The sequence below is a fragment of the Setaria italica genome, chromosome IX (genome assembly GCF_000263155.2).
Source record: "Setaria italica strain Yugu1 chromosome IX, Setaria_italica_v2.0, whole genome shotgun sequence".
In the NCBI taxonomy this organism is placed as follows: domain Eukaryota; kingdom Viridiplantae; phylum Streptophyta; class Magnoliopsida; order Poales; family Poaceae; genus Setaria; species Setaria italica.
Window position 1 is genome coordinate 12,217,277 of NC_028458.1, and position 23,196 is coordinate 12,240,472.

The window sequence follows — 23,196 nt, forward strand, 5'->3', positions numbered from 1 at the left end:
CCTGACATGGGTGCTGGGTATCTGACTCGGGAAAAAAAGATTAGGACATGTGTGTCTAGGTAGCATTGCCTGCGAGTGCACATTTTATCACATGCCTCACTAGGGGTCATGTTTAGTTACCCCCCAATTCCCAACTTTGATACTATGCAAAAAGAAGATTCCTCATCACATCAAACTTGCAGTACATGCATGGAATACTAAATGTAGACGAAATTAAAAACTAATTGCACAGTTTTATTGTACTTTGCGAGACGAATCTTTTGAGCCTAATTAGTAAATGTTTGGACAATATTTCACAAATACAAACGAAATGCTACAGTTGCGCATTTATGGCAAAATACCAATTTTGCCACTCCCAAATTGTGAACTAAACAAGGCCTAGAATTATGTGTTCATTCTACAAATTTTCATCTCTTTACTACAATGGAGTTATTGTTGTTTGCACTTAGGCTTCATCTAACCTATTAATTGAATAGCACTTGCAAAAGAAGGCTATTCATGTGCATTGATGAAGATAATTAAGCTCCTGAAGATTGCAATATCTTTGCGCATTGAGAGCCTTGAATAAAAAATGCATGAATATTGGCATATCTTTGTGCACTGAAGGCTCTTCAGTGACAATCTAATGATATAAATTCTGACAGTTAAAGTGCCATGCATGGCTGCAGGCTCCTCCACACATGATACAAGAAAGTAAAGCCACATGCACCACCGTGAATTTTCTTCATGGCTTCAGATATTTCTCTTTGGGAATCCGTATGAGTTATGCGGGCCCGTTTGGTTTCCAGGACTAAAGTTTAGTCCCTGTCACATCGAATGTTTAGATACTAATTAGAAGTATTAAATGTAGACTAATTATAAAACCAATTGCATAGATGGAGGCTAATTCGCGAGACGAATCTATTAAGCCTAATTAGTCCATGATTTGACAATGTGATGCTACAGTAAATATGTGCTAATCATGAATTAATTAGGCTTAATAGATTCATCTCGCGAATTAACCTTCATCTGTGTAATTAGTTTTATAATTAACTCATATTTAGTTCTGAATTGCTTTGTGCTGGATCTTTTAGATCGTTGCATTCCATTCCGATCAACCTTCAGCAGACATAATGCAGGTTCATATAAGTTAAAAGCTACAAAATCAAAACAAATTAAAGTCCAACAATGAAAGGAAATGACAGTAATAAAAAAAGCAAAATGGAATATATGAAAATAACATGCCAAAAGGTCTATAGTAGAATTGTATAATATTGTGCCTCGTCCCATTAAACGGCAGAAGGCACAATAAGGTAGGTTTATATATAGATTATTAAAATCCATAAATCCAATCCAAACAAATCAAAATATTAAACTCCAACAATAAAGTAAACTAATAATTCATCGCAAAAAGGAAGTAAATAATAATAAAGCCAAAATAGAATAGAATAAAATAGAATTGGACAGAAGGAAATATTGGCCTTCATCCAACGCGTAGCAGTATTGGAGCCACCATGGTATACCTGAACCGTGCGCTAGAAGCTGGATACGAGGCTTCCTCTGGAAGCCATTCGGACAGACACGCTACTGGTCAAACCCCCCTCTGCTCCCCGCGCGCCTCAAGCCCTCCCTCCCCTCCCTTCCAGCCAGTTCCTCCTCACACCTCGTAGTCGCCACTGCAGCTCGGCGTCCTCCGTGAACACCGCCCTCCTCAGGCCCCCGGGATTTTGTTGGGTGGGGAGGCCGGCGGCGGCGGGGCGCCACGAGTTCCAGTTCGCTCTCCGCTTGTCCGCTGCTCCCAGCTCTCATCCTCTGCCCTTTCCAGTTTTCCCCGCACAAGATGGAGCAACCTCAAATAATTCTGTTTGTAGCCATGGCCGTGGCTTGCTTCCACTTCCTGCGATCCCTGTTAGTGTTGTTCCATCTTGGACGACCAGTGCTAAACAAGCTGCCAAGGTATGTAGCAGTGTTCTTGATTCTTGAATTCCTACATGTGGATTGTGTGAGAATGCAGTATGTCTTAGAAAAAAGTAGCTGATTGTATTTATTTAGTTACCTGTTCATTTGTTTATTCCCGTCATTTAGCCATTTAATTAGGAGCTAGCTATAGAGACAATCCAATGTGACTATGAAATGTTGTGTTTTTAGGAACTACAAAGACAATGGTTATATCTTTGGGTTTGAGACATAAAGTGTACTGCATGTTTGCATCAGTCATTTTGGAACAATAGAGACAATATTCATTTAAATTTGTGTCTGCCAGTTATTTGGGAACTACGACAAATGCAATGGAGGGCACAGATGTTTCTAGTGAGCCTAAAAGGGGCATGGATGGGATGACACAAGTCATGGAGTGCGTGGGGGACACAAGTCAGCCATCAGTGACTGATGCGGTAGGGAGGTGTGCCTAATTGCTTGCTACTATTTGTCACAGGTATATTTGGCAAATGATTGGGCACCTGTATTGCTTCTTTTTAAAGGACAAGCAGGGTTGTTCATTTGTCGCAGATTCAAGGTACCCAGATGAATGTTCCAACAATGTGGAGCCACCAGATGATCGGATGAGTAAATCTGAACATGCTAGGCGAGTCCACCAGCTTGAGGAGATGAATGCAATACTACAACAGAAAATAATTTGGTTGCAACATGAGCTCAGACAAAGTGATGCATGCCTTGCATTTAAGAAAGATGAGTACAACACACTGATCGGTGCTGTTCGGGTAACTATATTCATTTTTTATTAATGTTTTATATCTGTGAAATCCTATTTAATTACTTACTGCTTGTGATTGCAGAATTTCTTCGGCATTTTCAAACCTCATGAGGAAGCTTCAGCAGCTGCAGTTTCATTTATCAAGGCTGAGGGTAATTTTTATCAGCAGGTAGCTTGCATGCAGGTATGTGAAAAAAAAAATGTTTTAGTTGATTCATTACAAGGGATGGTCCTAACGTATAGTTTCATGTGGCAGGATTTCTTAAGCTATTTGGTGCTGGACCGGAAATTTGGGATCAAGTACCAGCGGCGCAAGAAGAAACTGTCGCCTGAACCCACAACCAACCAAGATATATAGGCATCTGTAATTTACTAGTTTGTTTAGATTCATGTATTTATTTCCTAGTTATCTGTAGTTTCCAAATTTATCTTGATGGCACCTATTGTCTAAGTGCCAAATATTGATTTAGGAAGGAACCTAGAATTTATATGTATCTCTCAAATATTGACATCAAATCAATGTCAAATTTGTCAATCGAGGTGTTTGGATACCCCTACTAAAGCTTAGCACCTGTTACATCATATGTTTAGATGTTAATTAGGAGTATTAAACATAGGTTAATTACAAAACTAATTGCACAGATGGAGTTTAATTCGCGAGATGAATCTATTAAACCTGATTAGTCCATGATTTGACAATGTGGTGCTACAGTAACCATTTGCTAATGATGGATTAATTAGGCTTAATAGATTCATCTCGTGAATTAGCACGGGGTTATGCAATTAGTTTTATAATTAGCTCATGTTTACTCCTCCTAATTAGCATCCGAACATTCGATGTGGCACTGCTAAAGTTTAGCATCTAGTATTCAAACACCCCCTTAGTTAACCAGTAGAAGCCCATTGATTTGATGGCAATCCGCTTCCTTTCCTCTCCAGCTCCTACCTGAGCATGCCAATACCAACTTGTAGCACCTCCTTCATCAGTTGAATGTGACTTAGGCCTGTTTGGATACTAAACTTTAGCCCCTGTCATATCGGATGTTTGGATACTAATTAAGAATATTAAATATAAGCTAATTACAAAACTAATTGCACAGATGGAGGTTAATTCGTAAGACGAATCTATTAAGCCTAATTAGTTCATGATTTGACACTGTGGTGCTACATTAACCATTTGCTAATGATGAATTAATTAGGCTTAATGGATTCGTCTCACGAATTAGCCCAAAACTTCTACAATTAGTTTTATAATTAGCCCATGTTTAGTCCTTCTAATTAGCATCCGAACATTCGATGTGACAAGGGTTAAACTTTAATCCGAGGATCCAAACACCTTCGTATAGAAAAAAAATACATTATAGCTGAAACAGGTTACGCCTACACTTTTGGGTACATGCTAGAATACTACTACTTTTGTATAGAAAAAAATTAATGGAAACAGGTTACGGTTTCTGCAAAGTTTGCACACATTATGGTTCACTAATGAGGGCATGCAGCAAATCGCCAGCTTTTGATGAGCTGATCCTCTCATCAGCCCATTATAGCTGTGTTCTATCATGGAAGGATTGTATACCTATTGTTGCATCATCTGTAGATATATAAAAAATTCTGCTCATGCTGCTGTCTTGGGGACCAGCTGAGTACTGCATTGTGAGGATGAGGAACAATATAATTCACTGGGTCCCTGAAGCAACTACCAGCTGCTTGAAGTTGATTGGCGTGGTGTACTGGGCTGGGCCGTCGTAGAAGGCCCGGGTTCTGACCGACGCGGCCCGCTGGGAAGGGTGGATCCCGTCCCAGAAGTAATTCCGGTCGTGGTCAGCGCAGACAGCGGAGGTGGGTAGGCACCCCGCCGCGCCCAGCCGCCCGCTGCCGCAGCACGCGCTGGCGACGTCGGTGAACCCCGACGCCAGCGGGTCGGCGAAGATGGCCGCCATGATGCCGTAGGAGTCGGCGAGGGAGTAGGCGAGGCCCTGCAGCCTGGGGACCAGGCCGGCGAGCAGCGACCGGAGGGCGCCGTTGAAGCCGGCGGCGAGCTCGTTCCGGGTGTCCGAGCACGCGCCCGCCGCGTCGAGCGCCCGCGCCACCGGCAGGCACCCGGCGAACCCGACGTTGATGACGGCGAACCTCCTCGCTCCCATCGCGTACAGCTCCTGCAACATGCTCGATCGATCCACGGCAAATGATGTGATCGATCAAAGGCAAAAAATAAAAATTTGCAAGATTATCAGGTGGGCTCTGCTAGCTTTTACCGTGATGGTGGCCGAGTAGTTGGAGATGAGGGTGTCGTAGAACGCGGCGACGTCGCTGTGTGCCGGTTCCGCGTTGGCGAACGCGGCCAGGTCGTTGCCGCCGATGCCGATGAGGAAGATGGACCTGGACAGCAGGGCGCTCACCGCACCGGAGCCCTTGCTGGCGACCATCTTCGAGCAGGTGGCGCTGAAGTACTGCACTTGCCTCGACAACGGGATGCTCTTGCCCGCGTTCTTCATCCACACACCACATGTATGTGAAATTGAGAATGACTATAGTCTATAGGCAACACAGGCGATGCGAGCATACGGATTCGTATCGAGCGAGTAAATTTTTTGTTTGATCCGTAGGATTAATTTATGTGGTTGTACACACTTACAGTGGAGTCCAGGATGCCGGCTCCTGACGACGCGTAGCTCACGCCAGTGGCGAAAGCCGTCTGGACCAGATTGTTGGAGCTTGGCGCCAGCGACAGATAAGGCGGAGGGCTACTCATGAAGCCCATGCTCTGTGCTGCGGCGAATGCACACAACGAACGAACCCCATCGACGGATCAAGTTAAACGAAGCATTCCATATACACTATTACATTTACACATGGCAGCTGTGAGGTGTACTTACCGAAGAAGTCGGCGGTGTTGTAGCCATTGCTGAACCTTCCATTGGGTTTGCCGGAGCCCGGCATGTCGATGCCGTAGTAAGGGTGGTCCGCCCTAGGAACGTTCTTCCCCGGCAAATAGTTGCTGTTGCCGACGTCCATCGTGGAGTCGCCAAACACATAGATGGCCGCCGGCACCCGCCGCAACATCTTACTCGGCGGGATGCTGCCAGCGACGGCAACGAGCACAAGGGAAAGAACAAGAATCTTCATGGCTAGCTCGTACCCCATGGTCGATCGATCTCTAAGGCCCTGTTTTCTTCCACTGACTTATTTTTAGCACCCGTCACATCGAATGTTTAGATACTAATTAGGAGTATTAAACGTAGACTATTTACAAAACCCATTACATAAGACGCGGCTAAACGGCGAGACGAATCTATTAAGCCTAATTAGTCCATGATTTGATAATGTGTTGCTACAGTAAATATTTGCTAATGATGGATTAATTAGGCTTAATTACGCTTAATAGATTCATCTCGCCGTTTAGCCTCCACTTATGTAATTGGTTTTGTAAATAGTCTACGTTTAATACTACTAAATAGTATCTAAACATTCGATATGACACGTGCTAAAAATAAGTCACCGGAAGAAAACGCCCCCTATGTTCCAATGGTGTGAGATCGAGCTATGCGTCGCTATGAAACTTGTCCGCCTATAGGCCCCCGTTCCAACCTTGGTTGGCTACTGAGCTTTTCTGTATGTGCTTGATTCGCTAGATGAGAGACGAAGGACAGACAGAGACATACCAGCCCCAGCAGATAAGATTCGCTAGATGAGAGACGAAGGATAGACAGAGACATAGCAGCGGCCCAACAGATAAGAACGGCGAGAGAGAGGGTGGAGAACTAGACATCACGATCAGAGATGGACTCAGCTCCGTTTGTTTATTCACGTGTCCAATTGGTGATGATGGACCCCTTCATCTTGGTCCGCATGCGGTGACCACCCTTCCCAGAGGGCCGCATCGGTCGTAATCCAGACTTTCTATGGTAATGGCACTGTACCAGAAACGGTTTATGTTGGCACGTCATAATTATCAACATCACTGTGATGGAAGTATATTTCTTTATCTGAAAATTTTGCAAAGGTACTAAAGATCCATATTGCCAGAACTCCAGAAGAGGTAAATACTACTGTATTTTATTAAGAAATGCGCACATTAATGTTCTCAAAGGACAATGAAAGACACTTTTTTAGTGATCGTGCCTTAGCACGTATTTCATTAAGAGGAGAAGAAAAGTTAAGGTACATAAACATGCAGCGTCATCCAGGAATGATGACCTGCCATACAACAGAAAAAATTAAACGGAGATTACATTAGCACCATGTTGCGACCTAGCTACCAGGTTATCAGACGCTACATCAGAAGGAAGAACAACAATAAACAGCACCAAGCTATGAAAAAGAGCAGCTACCCAAGCATGTGCATCATGTACAATCATTTGCATCAGCAGTGTCGCTGTCCTTTCAACTCTATTGAAAGTTCTTGCATTACGTTCCAGCTATATTGACCAAGAAATCAGTACGAGTAGAGTCAAAAGCTTTCCTAGCCATTTTGTCCAACCTTTTCCTTGCCTGCATCCACCAATCTGGAAGAGAGGTTTCTGAAGCCGACGGTGAGAGGTCTTGCCAATGGACTTTAGACAGAATGAGATACCATAGTTCCCTGGTATAGACACGGCTTACCATTAGATGAGTAATAGTTTCATGTTGCTAAGCACATAGGATACAGGTATCGTCATCCTGAAGATTGTGTTTCTTGCATCTTGATGCTGTCCAACAACACCCATGGAGAGCAAGCCATACAAAGAATTTGCACTTAGCAGGTGCACGAGTCTTGCATAGGATCTTTGACCCGGATATCTCATACTGTCCAATGAAAAAGGTTTTATATGTTGACGCCGTCGAGAAATTATGATCCGGTGTCCATTTCCACAATACCTTGTCTGGGGTAGCCTCATCAAGTGTGATCAACTGAAGCTTGTTCCAGACGTTGATATAATCAAGCATGACCTGAAGGCACCGGTGATGTCTCTGACCCATTTTCTATCTTGCAGGCCTTCCTAGACAATCCTTTTTTTGCGGATTCTAGGACCAACTTCCTGAAGTAGACATGGAGCAATCTCCGCGATGGAGCGACCATCAATCCATCTATCTGCCCAGAAAAGGGTGTTGTTGCCATCACCCACCTGAACTGAAGTGGAATAGAAGAACATCTAGGCAACCTTGGGATCTACTGAGTCAGGCAATCTATGCCATGGGCGTGAGGTGTCAGTTTTCTTAAGCCACAACCAACGCATCCGCAAAGCACAGCCCATGAGGTGTAGGTCTGTAACTCCCAGACCTCCCAAAACAGATGGTCGGCAACATTTCGTCCAAGCTAGTACACAGTGACCTCCAGAGACCATTTCTGTTCCTTTCCATAAAAAACCTTTCCTGCGTCTGGCAATTTTCTTGATTGCCCATGGGGAGATGGCGACCGCGATAGCCGTATGAATGGGAATGGCCGACATCTTCACCTTGACTAAAACTACCTGGCCTGCTTTGCTCATTAACTTTGCCTTCCATGTTGGTAAGGCATTACTAATCTCATCTATAAGGGGCATTAAGTCATTTCTCCTCATACAGGGTGATGCCCAAATACTTGGATGGGAGGGGTTCTAGACGGCCTGGGAAGAATTGAAGCAGTGTCACAATGTGTTCCAAGCCATATTGAATTGGTGAGATAAGGCATTTGTCCAGATTTATTTTCAGACCAGTTGCTGCCTCGAAGGTGTCCAGAATGACCCCCGTAGCCACTAGGCCCCTTTGCATTGGTGACAAGAACAACACGACATCATCTGCATATAGATATACACGTTCCTACATGATGTTGTCTCCTAGTGGCGCTAGAAGGTCTTCCCTGTTAGCTAACCTAATCATGGCATTTAAAGTTTCCATTGCTAGGACAAAGAGCATTGGTGATAGAGGATCACCTTGCCTAAGACCTCTAGCATGACAGATTCTCCTGCCTGGACGCCCATTCAAAATTATTTTAGTACTTGCTATAGATAGAAGCATACTAATCCAGTTGATCCACCTTCTTGTGAAGCCCATGTGTCGTAACAGCCTTAATAAGAAAGTCCAATTGACTGAATCAAAGGCTTTAGAAATGTCCAACTTGAGCAGTGGGCACGGTAATTTTTTTCTATGGAGAAACTTGGCTAACAATTGGACTGCCCTAAAATTACATGTAGCAAACGACCTTTTATGAAAGCACTCTGGTTGTGACCAATCAGGTTGTGAAGCTGTGGCACTAGTCTATTAGCAAGAACTTTTGTGAAAAGCTTGGAGAAGTTATGGATCAAACTTATTGGGCGGTAGTCTCCAATTGTGGCTGCCTCAGGTTTCTTGTGAATTAGCACCATGTAGGCTTGGTTAACTAGGTATAGACTACGGCTATCAAGACTCCATAGAGCGTTGAATGCTCTCATGATGTCATCTTTAATGACCGGCTAGGCAGTCTTGTAGAAGAGCCCCGTGAAACCATCAGGTCTAGGAGCTTTGTCTGGTGGCATCTCCTGAATTGTTCTCCAAACCTCCCCCTCGGAGAAACAAAAATCCATCAATGAGAGATCAGATGATGGAATGCCAAGACGCTGAAAGTCTAGAGAGACCATTGGTGTGGTGATTGATCCAAGAATGGTGTCAAAGTGCTGAAAAATGGCCTCAACTTTGGCTTGCTCATGTATTACCTCCAGCTGATCAACCTTAAGGGAATGTATATGGCTCTTCCTATTTCGATAGCATGCCTGAAGGTGAAAGAATTTGGTGTTGGCATCCCAATCTGCTAAATACGGGATCCGTGATCTCTATCGCATGATTGTCCAGAGCAAGGATGTCAGGCCAAGATATTTGAGTTTTATTTTGTTGCGTAAAGTCTCATAATGATGAGCTAGTGTTCTGTTCTCCTGTGCCTCATCAAATTTGAGCACCAATTCTTTGACTATTTCTAGTTGTAGCCGTACACCCCCAACATGCTTGGCACTCCATCTTTTTAGTGCGGTTGTCGTATTCCGAAGCTTGCAATCTAATGTGTGGACAGCACCAGCGTGTTGCCATGGACAGGTTCAGGCTTGCTCCACCGTCTGCAAATAGCCATCATACTTCGGCCAAATGTTTTCAAATCTGAAACGCTTAAAGGATGCCAAGGTGCAGGTCGTTTGTAAGAGCAATGGAGCATGGTCTGAGCACTGGGACGACAACACACATAGCTTATGGGCAGGGCAGATGGACATCCATTCCTCAGAGGCAAATAACCTGTCAATGCGTTCCAAGAAAAATGATTTTTTAGTGATAGCACCACATACACGCTGACGTGCAGAAAAAGCCTCTGATCAACGGATATGTGTTGTTTGGACACAAGCCACTTTATTCCATTCTGGTCCATCCTTGACACACAGTTGATGCATCAAAGTTGGTTTGCACCCAATCAGTTGAAGAAATTGCAGTGAAGATGGGAAGGCACTTGGCAATGACTCTAACGCAGAGCAATTCATTATCCTCAGTCCTCTCAAAGAGTTATTGTTGTTGAAGGTATCAGGGAAAGATTTTACTGTGATCTTGGAGTAGTTTTTGATCTCCAAGATTTCCAGTGCCACAAAACTTGGCAACGAGCGCAGAGAGGAAAATTCAGAACATTCCTGAATGTGCAGCTCGTGGAATTTTGTTAAGCGGTCTGGACTCTCAATATGTGGAAGACATGTGATGTTGCTGCAATCAAATATCTCCAGCTAGTAAAGCGATTGTAAACTTCGCAAACAAGTGCCCAACTACTCATCATTAATATTGGAATGAGATATTTGTAGCCTCTTCAAGGAAATAAGTGCGTGAATCTCTTCGAACTTTACATCTGGATAGTTACTCAAAGTCAAAATAGCAATTGCTTCCACTTGTTACTGGTGCAGCAAGCCATTTGTAAAAATGGTGGTAGAACATTTATCAAGTACAAACTTGCAGACTTGTGATAATGATGAGGAGGATAGCTTCAAATGTGAAGCAAACCCTGCATTTTTTTTTACCAAAACACTCTAAATGGAGAGGTAGTGGAGGCACTTTAATCAACTAAGGGCAATCCAAAAGCTTCAACTTACAGAGGTTAGGTAATATGTTGTTGTTCTTCTCTTGTTGGGTTCACTCAACCCATTCTGGCATATCATCAAATTCAAGTTCCTACAAACATGGAAATGCAATTGAATTAGTTCCATAAAACTCATAGTTGATATGTTTCACTTTCATATGCAAAATCTTGAGGAAAGGAAGCTGCCCTAGGGGAGGTAAGACCTTCCACTTTCTGCAGCTGATCAAATATAAATGTTTGACGTATAAGTCACCATGTTTCAAGCTTACATCCAACCAGCTCGGTGATCTGCTGCCATGATATCTTCTAATAACAAGCTTTTTAACATGTTGGTGCGGTTCAAGACCATCCAAGACTTCGGCATCAATAGAAGACATACTCTTACCAGTTGAGTTCCACTCTAGTTCTATTATCTTAACATTCTCTTTCTTGTTTGGTCTGGCCTGGCAGGCTTCTTGTCGACTTGCTACAACATGAAGGCTCTTGATATGGAGTTCTTTGCGAATACTGCTCATACCAGTCAGGTCTTCTAAAGTATGGCCTTTTCCTGTTTAACATGGAACTCAATTGACCACTGAAGGTGAATAAGTTTTCCAATACCATCAACTTTTGATGTATCCATATCCAAATGTCGCAAACATTTCAAGTTCACAATCTCTTCCGGACCTTGAGGCCAGACCCTTGGGACTACTTAAGGTCTGAAGATGATAGAGCTTTCTCATTTTTATTGGAAGACTGGTGATAGATTTGCAGAGGGCCAGGTACCTAAGGTGTCTAAGATGCCTGATCCCCGATACATCAATATTATTGCAGCATTCCAAACCAAGAATGCGGAAACCTTTCAATTCTATGAAAAGATCACTTGGTGGTTGATTCAAGGTCGATGATGAGGGGCTCTTGAGAATCAGCAGTGTGCGTAACTTTTTAAGATTGCACCGGCTCTAGAGCTGTGCCATAGCATCACTAGATACCGATAAGTGCCCAACTGTCTCAGGGATCTCTTTCTTAGCATCTTTGACTCTTGAGCAGTTGATACAAGAAACCTTCTTAGCCAAATCGTGCATCAGGTCATGGATGTAATAGTACCTCTGACATCCCACCTTTGGCTTGTGGAAAAAGGACCTGGCCACGAGCTCATCAAAGTACTTGCTTCCCACATCCTCCAACTGCATCCCAGCAGTTGGCTGGATGAAACCAAGAGCCATCCAAATCTTCACCAGCTTATCTCTCTTAAACCTCTAGTTCTTCGGGAATACGCTACAGATCGCAAAGCATTGCTGCGGATGCTCCGGCAAGTTGTGGTAACACAGCTCCTCCACTTGGTGACGTTGCGGCTATCCTCCAGCATCTGCCTGATGCCCTTCGCTAGCATAGGTGAACCCCTGAGCTTCTGGACAATTTTCCTCCCGATGTCTTGCAACACTGGGGACAGCTTGTCGATGTCCTCCTCGCCGAAGGCGCACCTCTTGAAAAGCAACCAACACCTCTTGAAAAGAGACACGGTTTGGTTTGTGTACTTGTGTCACACTATCACTTCCGTATGGAAGGGTGGACAACACAATGTGTTTTATTTGGACATCTTACACGAAGTCATGCTGTAACAATGGAAATGTCAACCTTCACTTTAAAAGCCCCAGCTCCTACATACTCATTTGTGTCGGCTCGACTTGTACGTACTGGTTCAATAGAGCATTCCAGCAAATTGCTCATATCCACCCCCAATACCAAAAACACTTTAGGAGATTTTGGAGATGAGAGAGGCTCCAGCAGACTACCAATCCTTTCCTCAATACCAAAATCTTTTTTGGCAATTGCCAAAAACTCGCCTCCTCTCCCCTTGATGTAGGAGCGAAGCAGCCCTCTCCACCCCTCCCCCTATCGACAGTTGGTCTTGGTGCGCCGGACATGTCCGCTTACCCGGTGCCATTGCTCCACTAGCCGTGTGCTGCTGCTCCACCCCCAGCGCGGCGGCGGCCGCACCCGCTCCCCGACTCCACCCTGCACCGACGACTCAGCCTCTGGCTGTGCCGAGGCCTGATGACCTTGCCCAACCCCACCCTGCGTCGGCTGCCCCAGCCTCGGGTGTCAGGGCCTGGCGGCTCACCCTGTCTTGAGTCTGCGCCGTCAACCCGGCGCCGTTTGCCCCTGCCTCCGGCTGCGCTTGGGGCCAGGCAGCCACGCCCAGCCTCGCCTCGCGTGGGGTCGGACGGGCAAGCACCGATGGTGGAAGGAGGAATGGGCGGCGGATTAAGAAGACAGAAAGGGAGGTGAGGTGAGGGGGGGCTGAGAGGATAACGAGAGAGACTAGAGAGAGAGAAAAAGAAAAAGAAACCCTGGTGTGTGGGTCTCACGTGCTGGGTTGGTATTGGAGATTAGTTTTTGATAGTCTGCTGCGGCGGTAATCACTAAAAACGCAAAAGTAACTATTGGAGAGGGAAAAGGAAAGTATTTTGGTAGTAGGATATGAACAATTTGCTGGAGATGCTATAAGTTATTCATGTCGTACTAGTTCAATAAAAGTTATTGATGTAGACTCGTCACACAAGCTACCGCGAATAAGTCCCACAAGTATTGTACATCAATATAGTATTCGTACCGACTCTTGCTACGAGTTAGCATGGACAATAAGCATATGTGACGACTCTTAATAATGAGCTGATGGCATATAGTTTATATAGAGTGCTTTCTAGTTGATCCACGTTTGCAGGATACGCTCTAGCTAAAATCCACATATTTAAAGAATCTCGTATTAAAAAAAGTTTGTCCTCTCTTTTTTTTCCAGCTAATTCAAATTTTCTATTAGTGGTATAGACTTGTCATTTTTTAATCTAATTAAACGGCCTATTGTAACTTGGAATTCAAGTGAGCAAATCTTTGTATTCTGACCGGAACTTGACATCTAATGATCTAATTTATATTTGCTTAGGTCGTTCAAATATTTGTTGCTTGAGTCAATAATGAATGCTTGGGGAAGAACGACTTGATTATGAAAAACTCAATTTGGGTGGTCCAAATTGCGTGGTCAGGGCTTTGTTTACCCTACCCAAATCCCCCCTCATGAATCATGATTATCTCATATTTTGAAGCTAAGATTGTTACAGATACTGTTGGATTGAGTTTTTTCTTCACGAGTTTTGCAGATCTTTATGAATGCCCGAGCCTAGTATCTTTGCTCTCCATATATTTCCGAGCTTACTTAATCCTCTTTAGGAATTACCTGGAAAATCTACGGGAATTTGAAGCATAATTCTACAGATGACTGATAGAAATAGGAAATTTCGAAACAAAAATCCCAAAAAAAAAAGAGAAGAAAACACAAGCGATCTGGGCCGCCAGACAGGCAGCCAGCTTTCCACGACGCATCCGACGCAGCCCCCCGGCGTTATCGGCGTTTGGGCCTTTCGCACGGGCGCCACTCCCCCACCCAACGGCTAGTTGCGGTCCGGTGACCCCCCAGGCCACCGCACCCAGCCGTCCACCACCCCACGTGTCTCCTCCCATGACCGTCCATATCCGATCCGACCGTCAGATCGAGGGGAGGGCGTCGCTCTCGTTTTTTCTCCGCTCCCCCACCGCGGCGCGGCGCGGCGCACCGCACCCCACCCCACCCCCGCCGCCTCCCCCGTTTCAAAAGTTTTCGAATTAATTCCAACGGACAGTCACTCGCATCCCCCGCATCTCACAAGCGAAGCGTCCCCTTCCTCCTCTCCTCCTCCCCTCCCCTCTCCCCCTCCTCTCGATCCCGTTGATTCCGCGACCTGATCGGCGTCTCGCCGTAGCACGCATCGTCAACAGCGACAGCAGCAGCAAGAGGCCATGGAGATGCTGCGGCGGAACCTGAAGCGGCAGGCGTCGCGCTCGCTCTCCGCCTTCGCGGCAGCCGGCGCCGCCTCCCCGCGCGCCTCGGACCAGGAGAACCTCCACCCCAACCTCGCCTCCTCGCCGCCGGCGTCGCCCGCCAAGGGCGCCGCCTCGCCGCGCCCGAAGCACCCAGCGGCTGCGGCTGCGGCTACGCCGACAGCTGCCGCCGAGGAGGATCGCGCCGCGGCGGCGCCAGCCGACAACGAGCCCTCCGTCAAGGTACCGTAGCATATGCCCACTTGACCTGATTTCGCTTCCTGCGAAGGTAATTTGGGATCTCGTGAGGGACGCGAGCCTGGTTCGTGATGTGTGGGGTGGTGTACGCGCAGGTGGTGGTGAGGGTGCGGCCGACGGTGAGCCGGCCGGTGGACGGCAAGGATCTGTGGTTCGTCCGCAAGACCGCCCCGGAGTCTGTTGCTGTCGGCGATCGGTCCTTTGCGGTCGATGGCGTCCTCGACGACAGGGCCTCGCAGGTATATAAGCAACTTGACCCCATTACGCTGCGGAGCTTGGCCCAATTGTGCGCGATCTGAACGAACTCTGTGAATTGGTGCTCGTTTGCTGCAGGCCGATGCGTTCGATCTGGTTGGATTGCCCATGATCGAGAACGCCCTGGCCGGATTCAACACATCCCTCGTCTGCTACGGCCAGGTACTGCTAGTCCAAGGAGTCTGGTTTGCTGTTATCTGCTTCTCTGTTCCTGTTTTCTGATGCTCGTGTATGGGTTGTTGAATGCTTCTAGAGTGGCACCGGCAAGACGTACACCATGTGGGGCCCCCTCGGCGCCATGGTTGACAGCGGCTCTGACCACGCTGACCGGGGTGTGGTGCCTCGGGTTTTCCAGGACCTCTTCTCTCGAATCCAAAGAGTAAGGAAATTCTTCACCCCCTCCATTATTTTTTGTAATCGTGATTGATTTTGTTGACTGGATGTTGCTCTTTCCTGGTGCAGACACAAGAGAGCTCTCGTGAGAAGCAGACCAGCTACCAATGCCGGTGCTCGTTCCTCGAGGTGTGTAATAATATGTTTGTTTTCAACTGAACTACGTCTTTTCTAAAAACTGAAATCAGAAATGAAATCTGTTTGTTTAATTTTCCAACTTTGTTGCAGGTGCATAACGATCAGATTAATGATCTGTTAGAACCATCTCAGCGTGACCTGCAGGTATACTTTATGAGAAGTTAATGATTCTGCATTTGCAATTGCTCTCAGTATATCCAGATCTCTAATCCAACTTCATTCCTTTAGATAAGAGAGAATGCGGGCAATGGTATCCATGTCGAAAACTTGACCGATGAGTATGTGTCAACAGTAGAGGATATCAATCAGATTTTGATGAAGGTATAAGAACAGTAACTTAGCATTCATGCTGTCTCTAGATAGTGGATGTTCCGATCAGAAGTTGTTGATTGAATTTGCAAGTTTTATCTGACAATTATTGCTATCTTGAATCTGCAAGTTAGCAATATAGAAAACATTAAGAATTTGCAAGTCTGCAAGCTAGATATTTATCTGAAGAAGACCTTTTAGCACCCATCATGTGTTCTAGATAAACTTTTTTTGCTTTCATAAACAGTACTATTCAAATTTATTATTATGTTTCTGTATGAGAACAAATTTGAGCAATGAGAGCATCACAATTTTCACAAACAAGTTGTCTTTTAGTTTCTCTTGTCTTCTTTTTGAACTGGGGCCTTTTATCTCTGTATTGTTGTGGATTGAAACCAAGACATCGTGCTCATTTAACCCCCATGCAACACCATCTGGAATATAAAAGCTTGCTTTGCTAACAAGACAGTAGGTTCACATTTTTTACGAAACCAAGGCATTGCGCTCATTTAACCCCCATGCAAAACCATCCAGAATATACAAACTTGCTTTGCTAACAAGACAGTAGATTCACATTATTATGATGCCAGTGTTACATATTATGATGTTTCAAAGAAAAATAACAGCAACTACTATATCAGCGTTTTGTTTGCCATAGTTGTAGTGCTTTCGTGGTTACTATTGACTAGTCTGTTTTTAAGGATGCTTCTCTTGATTAGTCTTTCCTTTCTAAGGATAATTCTCTTGATTCGTCTTTTTTTCAATCATACTTGTTTTACTTACAGGGGCTGTCAAACAGAAAAGTTGGCACCAACAGTATGAACTTGAAAAGTTCACGTTCTCATGTGATATTCACCTGCATTATTGAAGCATGGAGCAAGGTAAACACCTTGGTACCATCTTATGTTAAAATGCCAGTGTTGGAGCCTTCTCAAAAGGCTATTTCTTATTCTACTCTAATTTAATAAGTATGTCAGATATTTACTGGAATGACATGTGCTGATTTATATTTTTGGGTTTCCTTTCTACAATTAATATTACAGGGTTCATCAAATGGATTTAGCAGTTCAAGAACTAGCAGAATTACCTTTGTTGACCTTGCTGGCCCTGAAAATGATGAACTTGATGGTGCAGCAAAGCATTGTACAAAGGAGGAAAGGCATCTGAAGAAGTCTCTTTCAAGGCTTGGGTATGTAAATTCATGACGGCTTCTTCAGTCAAATTATGTGATCTTTTTTTTTGTTGGCTAACAACTTGATTTCTTGTGGTACACGAGACTGTGCATCATTTTTTTATTTCCTTTCTCCTGTTCCACTTTATTGTCTCTGTCTTGATGTGCTTATGGGCCTCAGAATGCAATATGCCAAAGTGCAGCTTTTTTTCAAATACAAACATTGTATGACTGCGATACTCCACAATATGAAATATATTCTGAAAAGCCAAAACCTCACACTTGCATGTTGACATTTCAGGAAACTAGTCAACATTCTTTCAGAAACACCAGAATCCCATAAAGATGATTTGCCCTATGATCAATCTCGTTTGACATATGTTCTGAAGGATACACTAGGTGGCAATTCAAGGGTTACATTTTTATGTTCAATTTCCTCAGAGCACAGGTATTTTCTGTTCTTGAGTTTCTTTTATGCCTTCTTCATTTTCTTGTGCTGACTGGTGCTTGGGAAATGCAGGTGCAGATCTGGAACTTTAAGTACGCTAAGATTTGGTGAACGAGCAAAGCTTCTGCCAAACAAAGCTGTGATAAATGAAATATCAGAAGATGATGTTAATGGTCTGAGTGATCAGATACGTCAGTTGAAGGTATTACTTCAGAAGCACATAGAAGTAGCAACAATTTTATGGCTTCATGCAAACTTGCTAATTTTTTAATTACTTGCAGGATGAACTCATAAGAACAAAGTCTGGAGGCACCACAACTTGCAAGGCTGGATACTTCAGTGCACAAAATGCCCGTGAAAGCTTGCATAATTTGCGAGTGAGCCTTAATCGCTCTCTAATCTTGCCTCACATAGAAGTTGATTCAGAGGAAGAAATGGATGTTGACGAAGAAGACGTGCAAGAATTGCGTGATCAAATTAGCAAGCTTCACTCTTCATCTGAAACTTTTGATGACTTCATGGATGCAGAGAGTGGGGATGACAACACTCCTTATGCCAAGGGGAATCTGGAAACAAGTGAAGAGGATGATATGCCTGTCCTAGATGATTTTGGAGGTCCACTACAGGAAGAGCACAAAGAAGTGGCTAACAATACAAATGCTGATGAAGATCTTGTTTCTGATAGGAAATCTAGTCTATCAATTAGTGCCTCCCCAAGTCTATCACCGATGCAAGATCCAACATTGTGCTCTTCTCCGAAGATCCACAACAAGGCAAGAAAGAGCATCACTTCACCAGGGTTATCGCCAAGCAAGCTTAGAGTATCTGAGAGCCCAGGTGATGGAAATGTTGAAGTGTGTAGAAACAGTGAAGTTCGTTCATCTCTACAGTCAAGCAAGCTTAGCCCCACTGACTCACTGGCTGCAAGTCTCCAACGGGGTTTGCACATTATAGAGTACCACCAACAGAATCCAGCCCCACGAAGATCATTCGTTGGCCTTTCATTTGATCATTTCGCGGTGAATCCACGTCAATCAATAGCAAATGTTAGTTCAGCTGTTCAAGTGCTACCTGAGGACCGAGGAACCATGCTTTGTTCATCCTGCAAGAAACCAATGAATGCAAATGAAAACCAGACAGAAGACATAAACTCAGCAAAGCAGATAGTGTTGGCCTTGGGTGCCACATCCAATGAGTCAGATAGTGCTTCAGTTAAGGTATGCAAAGTTATTTGATTGATCTATTGCATTCAAATCCTATCACGTACTTATTCATTTAACTTGACCAGGATGACAACAACACTAAAGCAATTGCTTCGAAGAGAGAGATGGAACTTGAAGCCTTATGTGAAGAACAGGCAGCAAAGATCAAGGAGCTGAGCAATTTGGTATGTACTGTGATGAATCAATTATGTTTTAGACAGTGATTTATCTTTTCCTTGACACTTCCCTTTGTTTTATTGCAGATTGATCAATATAGGAAGGGGTCAGAAGATGTTCCAGATTCAAATGGTGTGAAACCTGCAGAAGAACTAACAAGCAAGATTGATGAACAGTGTGGTGATAGTAAGGTGTCATCACTCAATCCAAATGAGAAGGAGGCACTTCTTGCTGAAATTGAAAGTCTGAGGGAGCAACTAAAGCACCAGACTAATGTGTCAACAAATGGTAGCCTTCTAGATCAGATAAGGAATGGCAGCACAGACCAGGAGTATGAACTGGACAAAGAAAGACAGAAATGGATGGAGTCTGAGAGCAAATGGATCTCCCTCACTGAAGAGCTGAGGGTTGATCTAGAGTCGAACCGGATGCATGCAGAGAAGACCGAGATGGAGCTCTGCAATGAGAAGAAGTGCACAGCTGAGCTGGATGATGCTCTCCAACGAGCGATGTACGGCCATGCCAGGATGGTCGAACATTATGTTGAGCTCCAGGAGCTGTACAATGATCTTCTTGAGAAGCACCGCCGAGTGATGGAGGCGATCTCTGAGGTGAAAAGGGCTGCAGCCAAAGCAGGCAGGAAGGGTTGCGGGACGGCCTTTGCTGCTGCCCTTGCTGCAGAGCTTTCCACCGTGAGGATTGACCGAGAGAAGGAGAGGGCACAGCTGAAAGAACAGAACAGAAGGCTCCGCATTCAGCTCCGCGATACTGCTGAAGCCGTTCATGCTGCTGGCGAACTGCTCGTCAGATTGAGAGAAGCAGAGGAAGCATCTACACAAGAAAAGGTCAGTCCACACTCCAACGCGATCATAGTATTCTGTAATACTACAACAGTTTTACGTGTGAACGGCAACCCAATTCGGCTATTTTGTTTGTTGCAGGAGAGAAGTGCCGCTTTGCTGCAAGAGAACGAGAAGCTCAAGAAGCAGCTGGAGAAGCTGAGGAAGAAGCACGAGATGGAGCTGGAGACGATGAAGGTGCATCTTGCGGAGAGCCGGCTGCCGGAATCAGCGCTGGGTGGCTTCTACCACCACGATAACAAGGAGACTCCGGAGTACTCGTGCGATGCTGCGTCGACGCAAGACGACGACCAGTCCTGGCGGGCGGCTTTTGCATCTGCCTACGAGTGAATGAAGTTTACCTGATTGAATGGTTGGGAGTTGAGACTCGTCAACTGAGCCTGGTTGACAAATTGGTAAAGGGTCATTTCTTCTTTTTTACATGTATGTCCTTAATTACATGGACACGAGACCGATTCATATGTCTTCTGACCGGGCAAAATTTCCGTTTATACTGTAGTAAGAGAATTGTATTTGAAATGTATTGTTTGAGTTTGCAGCTGTGATTATAATCATTATATTAACATCTATTGCAAATATGTCAACTTTCTGGAACAATACTCTATCTGCAATTAGGAACTGAATCTGGAGAGAAAATAGCTGAGCATAATTAGATGCTTTCTGGTCAAACAAAGGCAATAATCACATGCATTCATCACCACCGTTGTTACAAAATGTTGCATCCAAGGGGGCCAAGAAGAAAAGATAACTATTGCTGAAAAAGCTTCTAACATCAACCTGTGGAGAGAAAATAGTATGCTTTCTGGTCAAACAAAGACAATAATCACATACATTCATCACCACCTTGTTACAAAATGTTGCTTCCAAGGGGGCCAAGTAGAAAAGATAAATATGATGAAAAAGCTTCCAACATCAACTCATGGCATATGAAGTTCTGTGCTGCTTCAACTGTGGTGATATTTGGTAATTTCTCTCGGCAGCAGGAACATTGTAGAACTCTGCTAGGTACTCCAGAGCTTCATAATTCCCATCACAAACCTTCCAAAGCGCTGCCACTTCCCCTGGAGCCACAGTGCCCCAGTCCTGGCAGTCATTCAGGAAGTCCAGCAGCTTGGAGTAATAAGAGTCATAGTTGAGGAGCAAGAATGGGACTGGGAGTTCCGATCCAATCCGCTCCAGTTGGATCAGAGCCATGATCTCAAACAGCTCGTCTAGTGTCCCAATCCCACCCGGTAATGCGATAACAGCAGTTCTGTCAGAAGGGCTGCTCCGCACAGCAGCATCCACCAGTCCGTGCTTCCTTGCCGAGAAGAACCTGAAATAATCAACTTAGCACAGAGTGAATTCCATCAAACTGTCAATCCTCCAGTTGAATCTTGTTAGTGCATTGTCAGCATTTAGGTACCTGCAGGTGAGGTAGGTCTCTGAAGGCAGGTAAGGATGGAAGCCTGAGCTTGTCCATTCACCAGCCTCCTTGGCGATCTTGAGGCCACCAATCGGCTTGTCTGCCTCAATGGCACCTTGGATGGCGGCATCCATGAGGCCAGGTCCGGCTCCGGTCCATGTGGTGCAGTCAAGCAGCCGAGCTATCTGTTTCGATGTTAAGACAGGCAGCTCAGCCTCAGCACCCATTGTCCCACAGATTTTGCAGAGTAAACGCACCAATTGCGCATGGCAAGGAAGTACCAAGTGTTGTTTTTGCAACTCTGAAGAGACAGTGCAACACCTATTCTTTGATTGTCATATAGCAAGATTTATTTGGAGTACAGTGTTCTTTTCGTTTGGAATTCAACCGCCTGTTAGTGTTCCTAATATGCTGGGTTCTTGGACTAGAGGTTATCCCGGGAAGTTTAGAAACCAGGTGATTGTAGGAGCTGCTGCACTTTGCTGGGCTATATGGTTGAATAGAAACGATGTGCTGTTCAAAGGAACCATCACTAATTCTTTTTTGCAGGTAATTTTCAGAGGGACTTTTTGGACAAGAGCATGGGCGGTGCTATCTAAGGAGGAAGAGAAAACTGATTTGAAGAAGAACTGCAGCAGGCTTGAAGCCACTGCCTTGGAGTTCTTCAACAAATATGGCTGGAACTTTAGGAGAAGACTTCTTCCATAGCAGGACATACACTCGGACAGTTCTGGAGGATGCAATGGTGCTGGAGAGCTTATTCTACAGCTGGGAGACGCTTCAGGATCTGTTAGGTGTTAGGGAGTCCTAGAAGTAGTTTTATCAATTGAATCTGAACTTTGAGTGTGAAGCCTGGTGCTTCTGGAGCAGCCTGAGTGCTGAGTTTCTGTCAAGGTCATGTGAGTTTGGCTATAGGCATCCAATTGTGGATGACCGAGGCCGGATAATATTCCTTAATCTAAAAAAAACTTCTAGTCGAACTTGATATTATGGCATCAACCTTTCACATTGAAAGTGAAATTGTGGGAAATAATGCATAGAACAGCAGCTCTCCAATTCTGAATTACGTCAGCTCAAGACTAGAGTGCTGAACTGTTGCTGACTGCTGAAACTAGCAACATGTTTCGAATGCTAAAGGAAACCGCTAGGAAGTGGGTATCTGCTTGCCTCTCTGGCGAGCTCGGTGGTCTGGAGGAAGTGCGGGTGCGTGGGCGGGACCCTGGAGGAGCCGAGGTAGACGGCGCCCCTGCCGAGGCGGCGGACGAGGTCGAAGCACCGCGTCATCTCCTCCCTCACCTGCACAGGCAACCAGCAGCCCATGAATCAGTCAGTCCACGGCGAGGGAGCACGAACGAGCTGGGATTGATTGGGAACGAAGAGCGAGCGAGGGACGGGGGCTGGTGAGCGGTTACCTCGTGGGTGCTGCTCCTCGGAGGACTCAGGGCCGAGCCGGCTTCCGCCTCCGCCTCGAGTTGTCCCAGTTGCCGCCGCTGGCCGGCAGACGCGGCGGCGATGGTACCGCGGGGACGGGCTCCCCCGCCGCCGCAGAGGAGGCGCGCGGCCGGCCGGAGCGGGCGCAGGCACGGACAAGAAGGGGCGCGGCGCTGGCTGTGCCTGAATCCGAGGGCGGGACGCAGCTGGGGTCCGAATCCGGCCCCAACCGAGCTCGCCGCCGCCGCTTCCATGGTTGACGAGCGTCCTCGGTCACTCCGCAGTCCGCACTCCCCTGCTCTGTGAATGCCTCGAGAGAAACAGCAGGCAGCGGCAGCCGACAGGCAAAAGATCTGACGATGCCTGTGCCGCTTGCTTTGCTGACTGCTCCAGTCCAGTGCTTCCCAACACAATTGTTTTTTTTTTTGAAAGACAAAATTCCGGCCAGTGGGCAGATTGCTGTACTCAACTAGTACTCAAATTCGCGAATACCGAACTTTCGGTGCATTTTTTTAAAACAACTTTCGGTGTATTCGAAATTTGGAACCAAGAAGAAAAAGCTTGGGGCCAAGATAATACGAGAAT

At 45.4% G+C, this 23,196-nt stretch overlaps 4 protein-coding genes and 1 pseudogene across 5 annotated transcripts; 2 read left to right on the top strand and 3 right to left on the bottom strand.

Moving 5' to 3' along the window:
* The first annotated feature begins 1,504 nt into the window (after window positions 1-1,504).
* LOC101769081 lies at window positions 1,505-3,220 on the top strand. 2 transcript variants are annotated; one of them, XM_012842661.2, is made up of 5 exons: window positions 1,505-1,935; window positions 2,243-2,372; window positions 2,469-2,699; window positions 2,775-2,876; window positions 2,949-3,220. In XM_012842661.2, the coding sequence occupies exons 1-5, from the start codon at window positions 1,820-1,822 to the stop codon at window positions 3,048-3,050; spliced, it is 681 nt and encodes a 226-aa protein (XP_012698115.2). In that variant the 5' UTR covers window positions 1,505-1,819; the 3' UTR covers window positions 3,051-3,220. The 2 variants fall into 2 exon arrangements, with proteins under 2 accessions (XP_012698115.2, XP_022679251.1); XM_022823516.1 differs by having other exon boundaries at window positions 2,460-2,699; window positions 2,949-3,219.
* Window positions 3,221-4,127: 907 nt separating this feature from the next.
* On the bottom strand, window positions 4,128-5,836 carry LOC101783900 (GDSL esterase/lipase At5g55050). The gene is made up of 4 exons (XM_004982439.1): window positions 5,569-5,836; window positions 5,328-5,461; window positions 4,948-5,181; window positions 4,128-4,848 (listed from the first exon to the last, which is right to left on the bottom strand). Exons 1-4 carry the CDS (start codon window positions 5,834-5,836, stop codon window positions 4,369-4,371), a joined length of 1,116 nt encoding a protein of 371 aa, XP_004982496.1. The 3' UTR covers window positions 4,128-4,368.
* A 4,148-nt stretch (window positions 5,837-9,984) lies between these two features.
* LOC105915114 lies at window positions 9,985-12,634 on the bottom strand (annotated as a pseudogene).
* A 1,761-nt stretch (window positions 12,635-14,395) lies between these two features.
* On the top strand, window positions 14,396-20,338 carry LOC101784307 (kinesin-like protein KIN-12C). Its single transcript, XM_004982440.4, has 15 exons — window positions 14,396-14,807; window positions 14,918-15,061; window positions 15,156-15,239; window positions 15,331-15,456; window positions 15,540-15,599; window positions 15,699-15,752; window positions 15,837-15,929; window positions 16,703-16,798; window positions 16,961-17,106; window positions 17,390-17,536; window positions 17,609-17,738; window positions 17,818-18,753; window positions 18,825-18,923; window positions 19,002-19,760; window positions 19,857-20,338. Exons 1-15 carry the CDS (start codon window positions 14,544-14,546, stop codon window positions 20,103-20,105), a joined length of 3,387 nt encoding a protein of 1,128 aa, XP_004982497.1. The 5' UTR covers window positions 14,396-14,543; the 3' UTR covers window positions 20,106-20,338.
* A 107-nt stretch (window positions 20,339-20,445) lies between these two features.
* Window positions 20,446-23,063, bottom strand: LOC101784702 (probable cytokinin riboside 5'-monophosphate phosphoribohydrolase LOGL10). The gene is made up of 4 exons (XM_004982441.2): window positions 22,593-23,063; window positions 22,348-22,476; window positions 21,181-21,365; window positions 20,446-21,090 (listed from the first exon to the last, which is right to left on the bottom strand). The coding sequence occupies exons 1-4, from the start codon at window positions 22,863-22,865 to the stop codon at window positions 20,688-20,690; spliced, it is 990 nt and encodes a 329-aa protein (XP_004982498.1). The 5' UTR covers window positions 22,866-23,063; the 3' UTR covers window positions 20,446-20,687.
* Window positions 23,064-23,196: the final 133 nt, after the last annotated feature.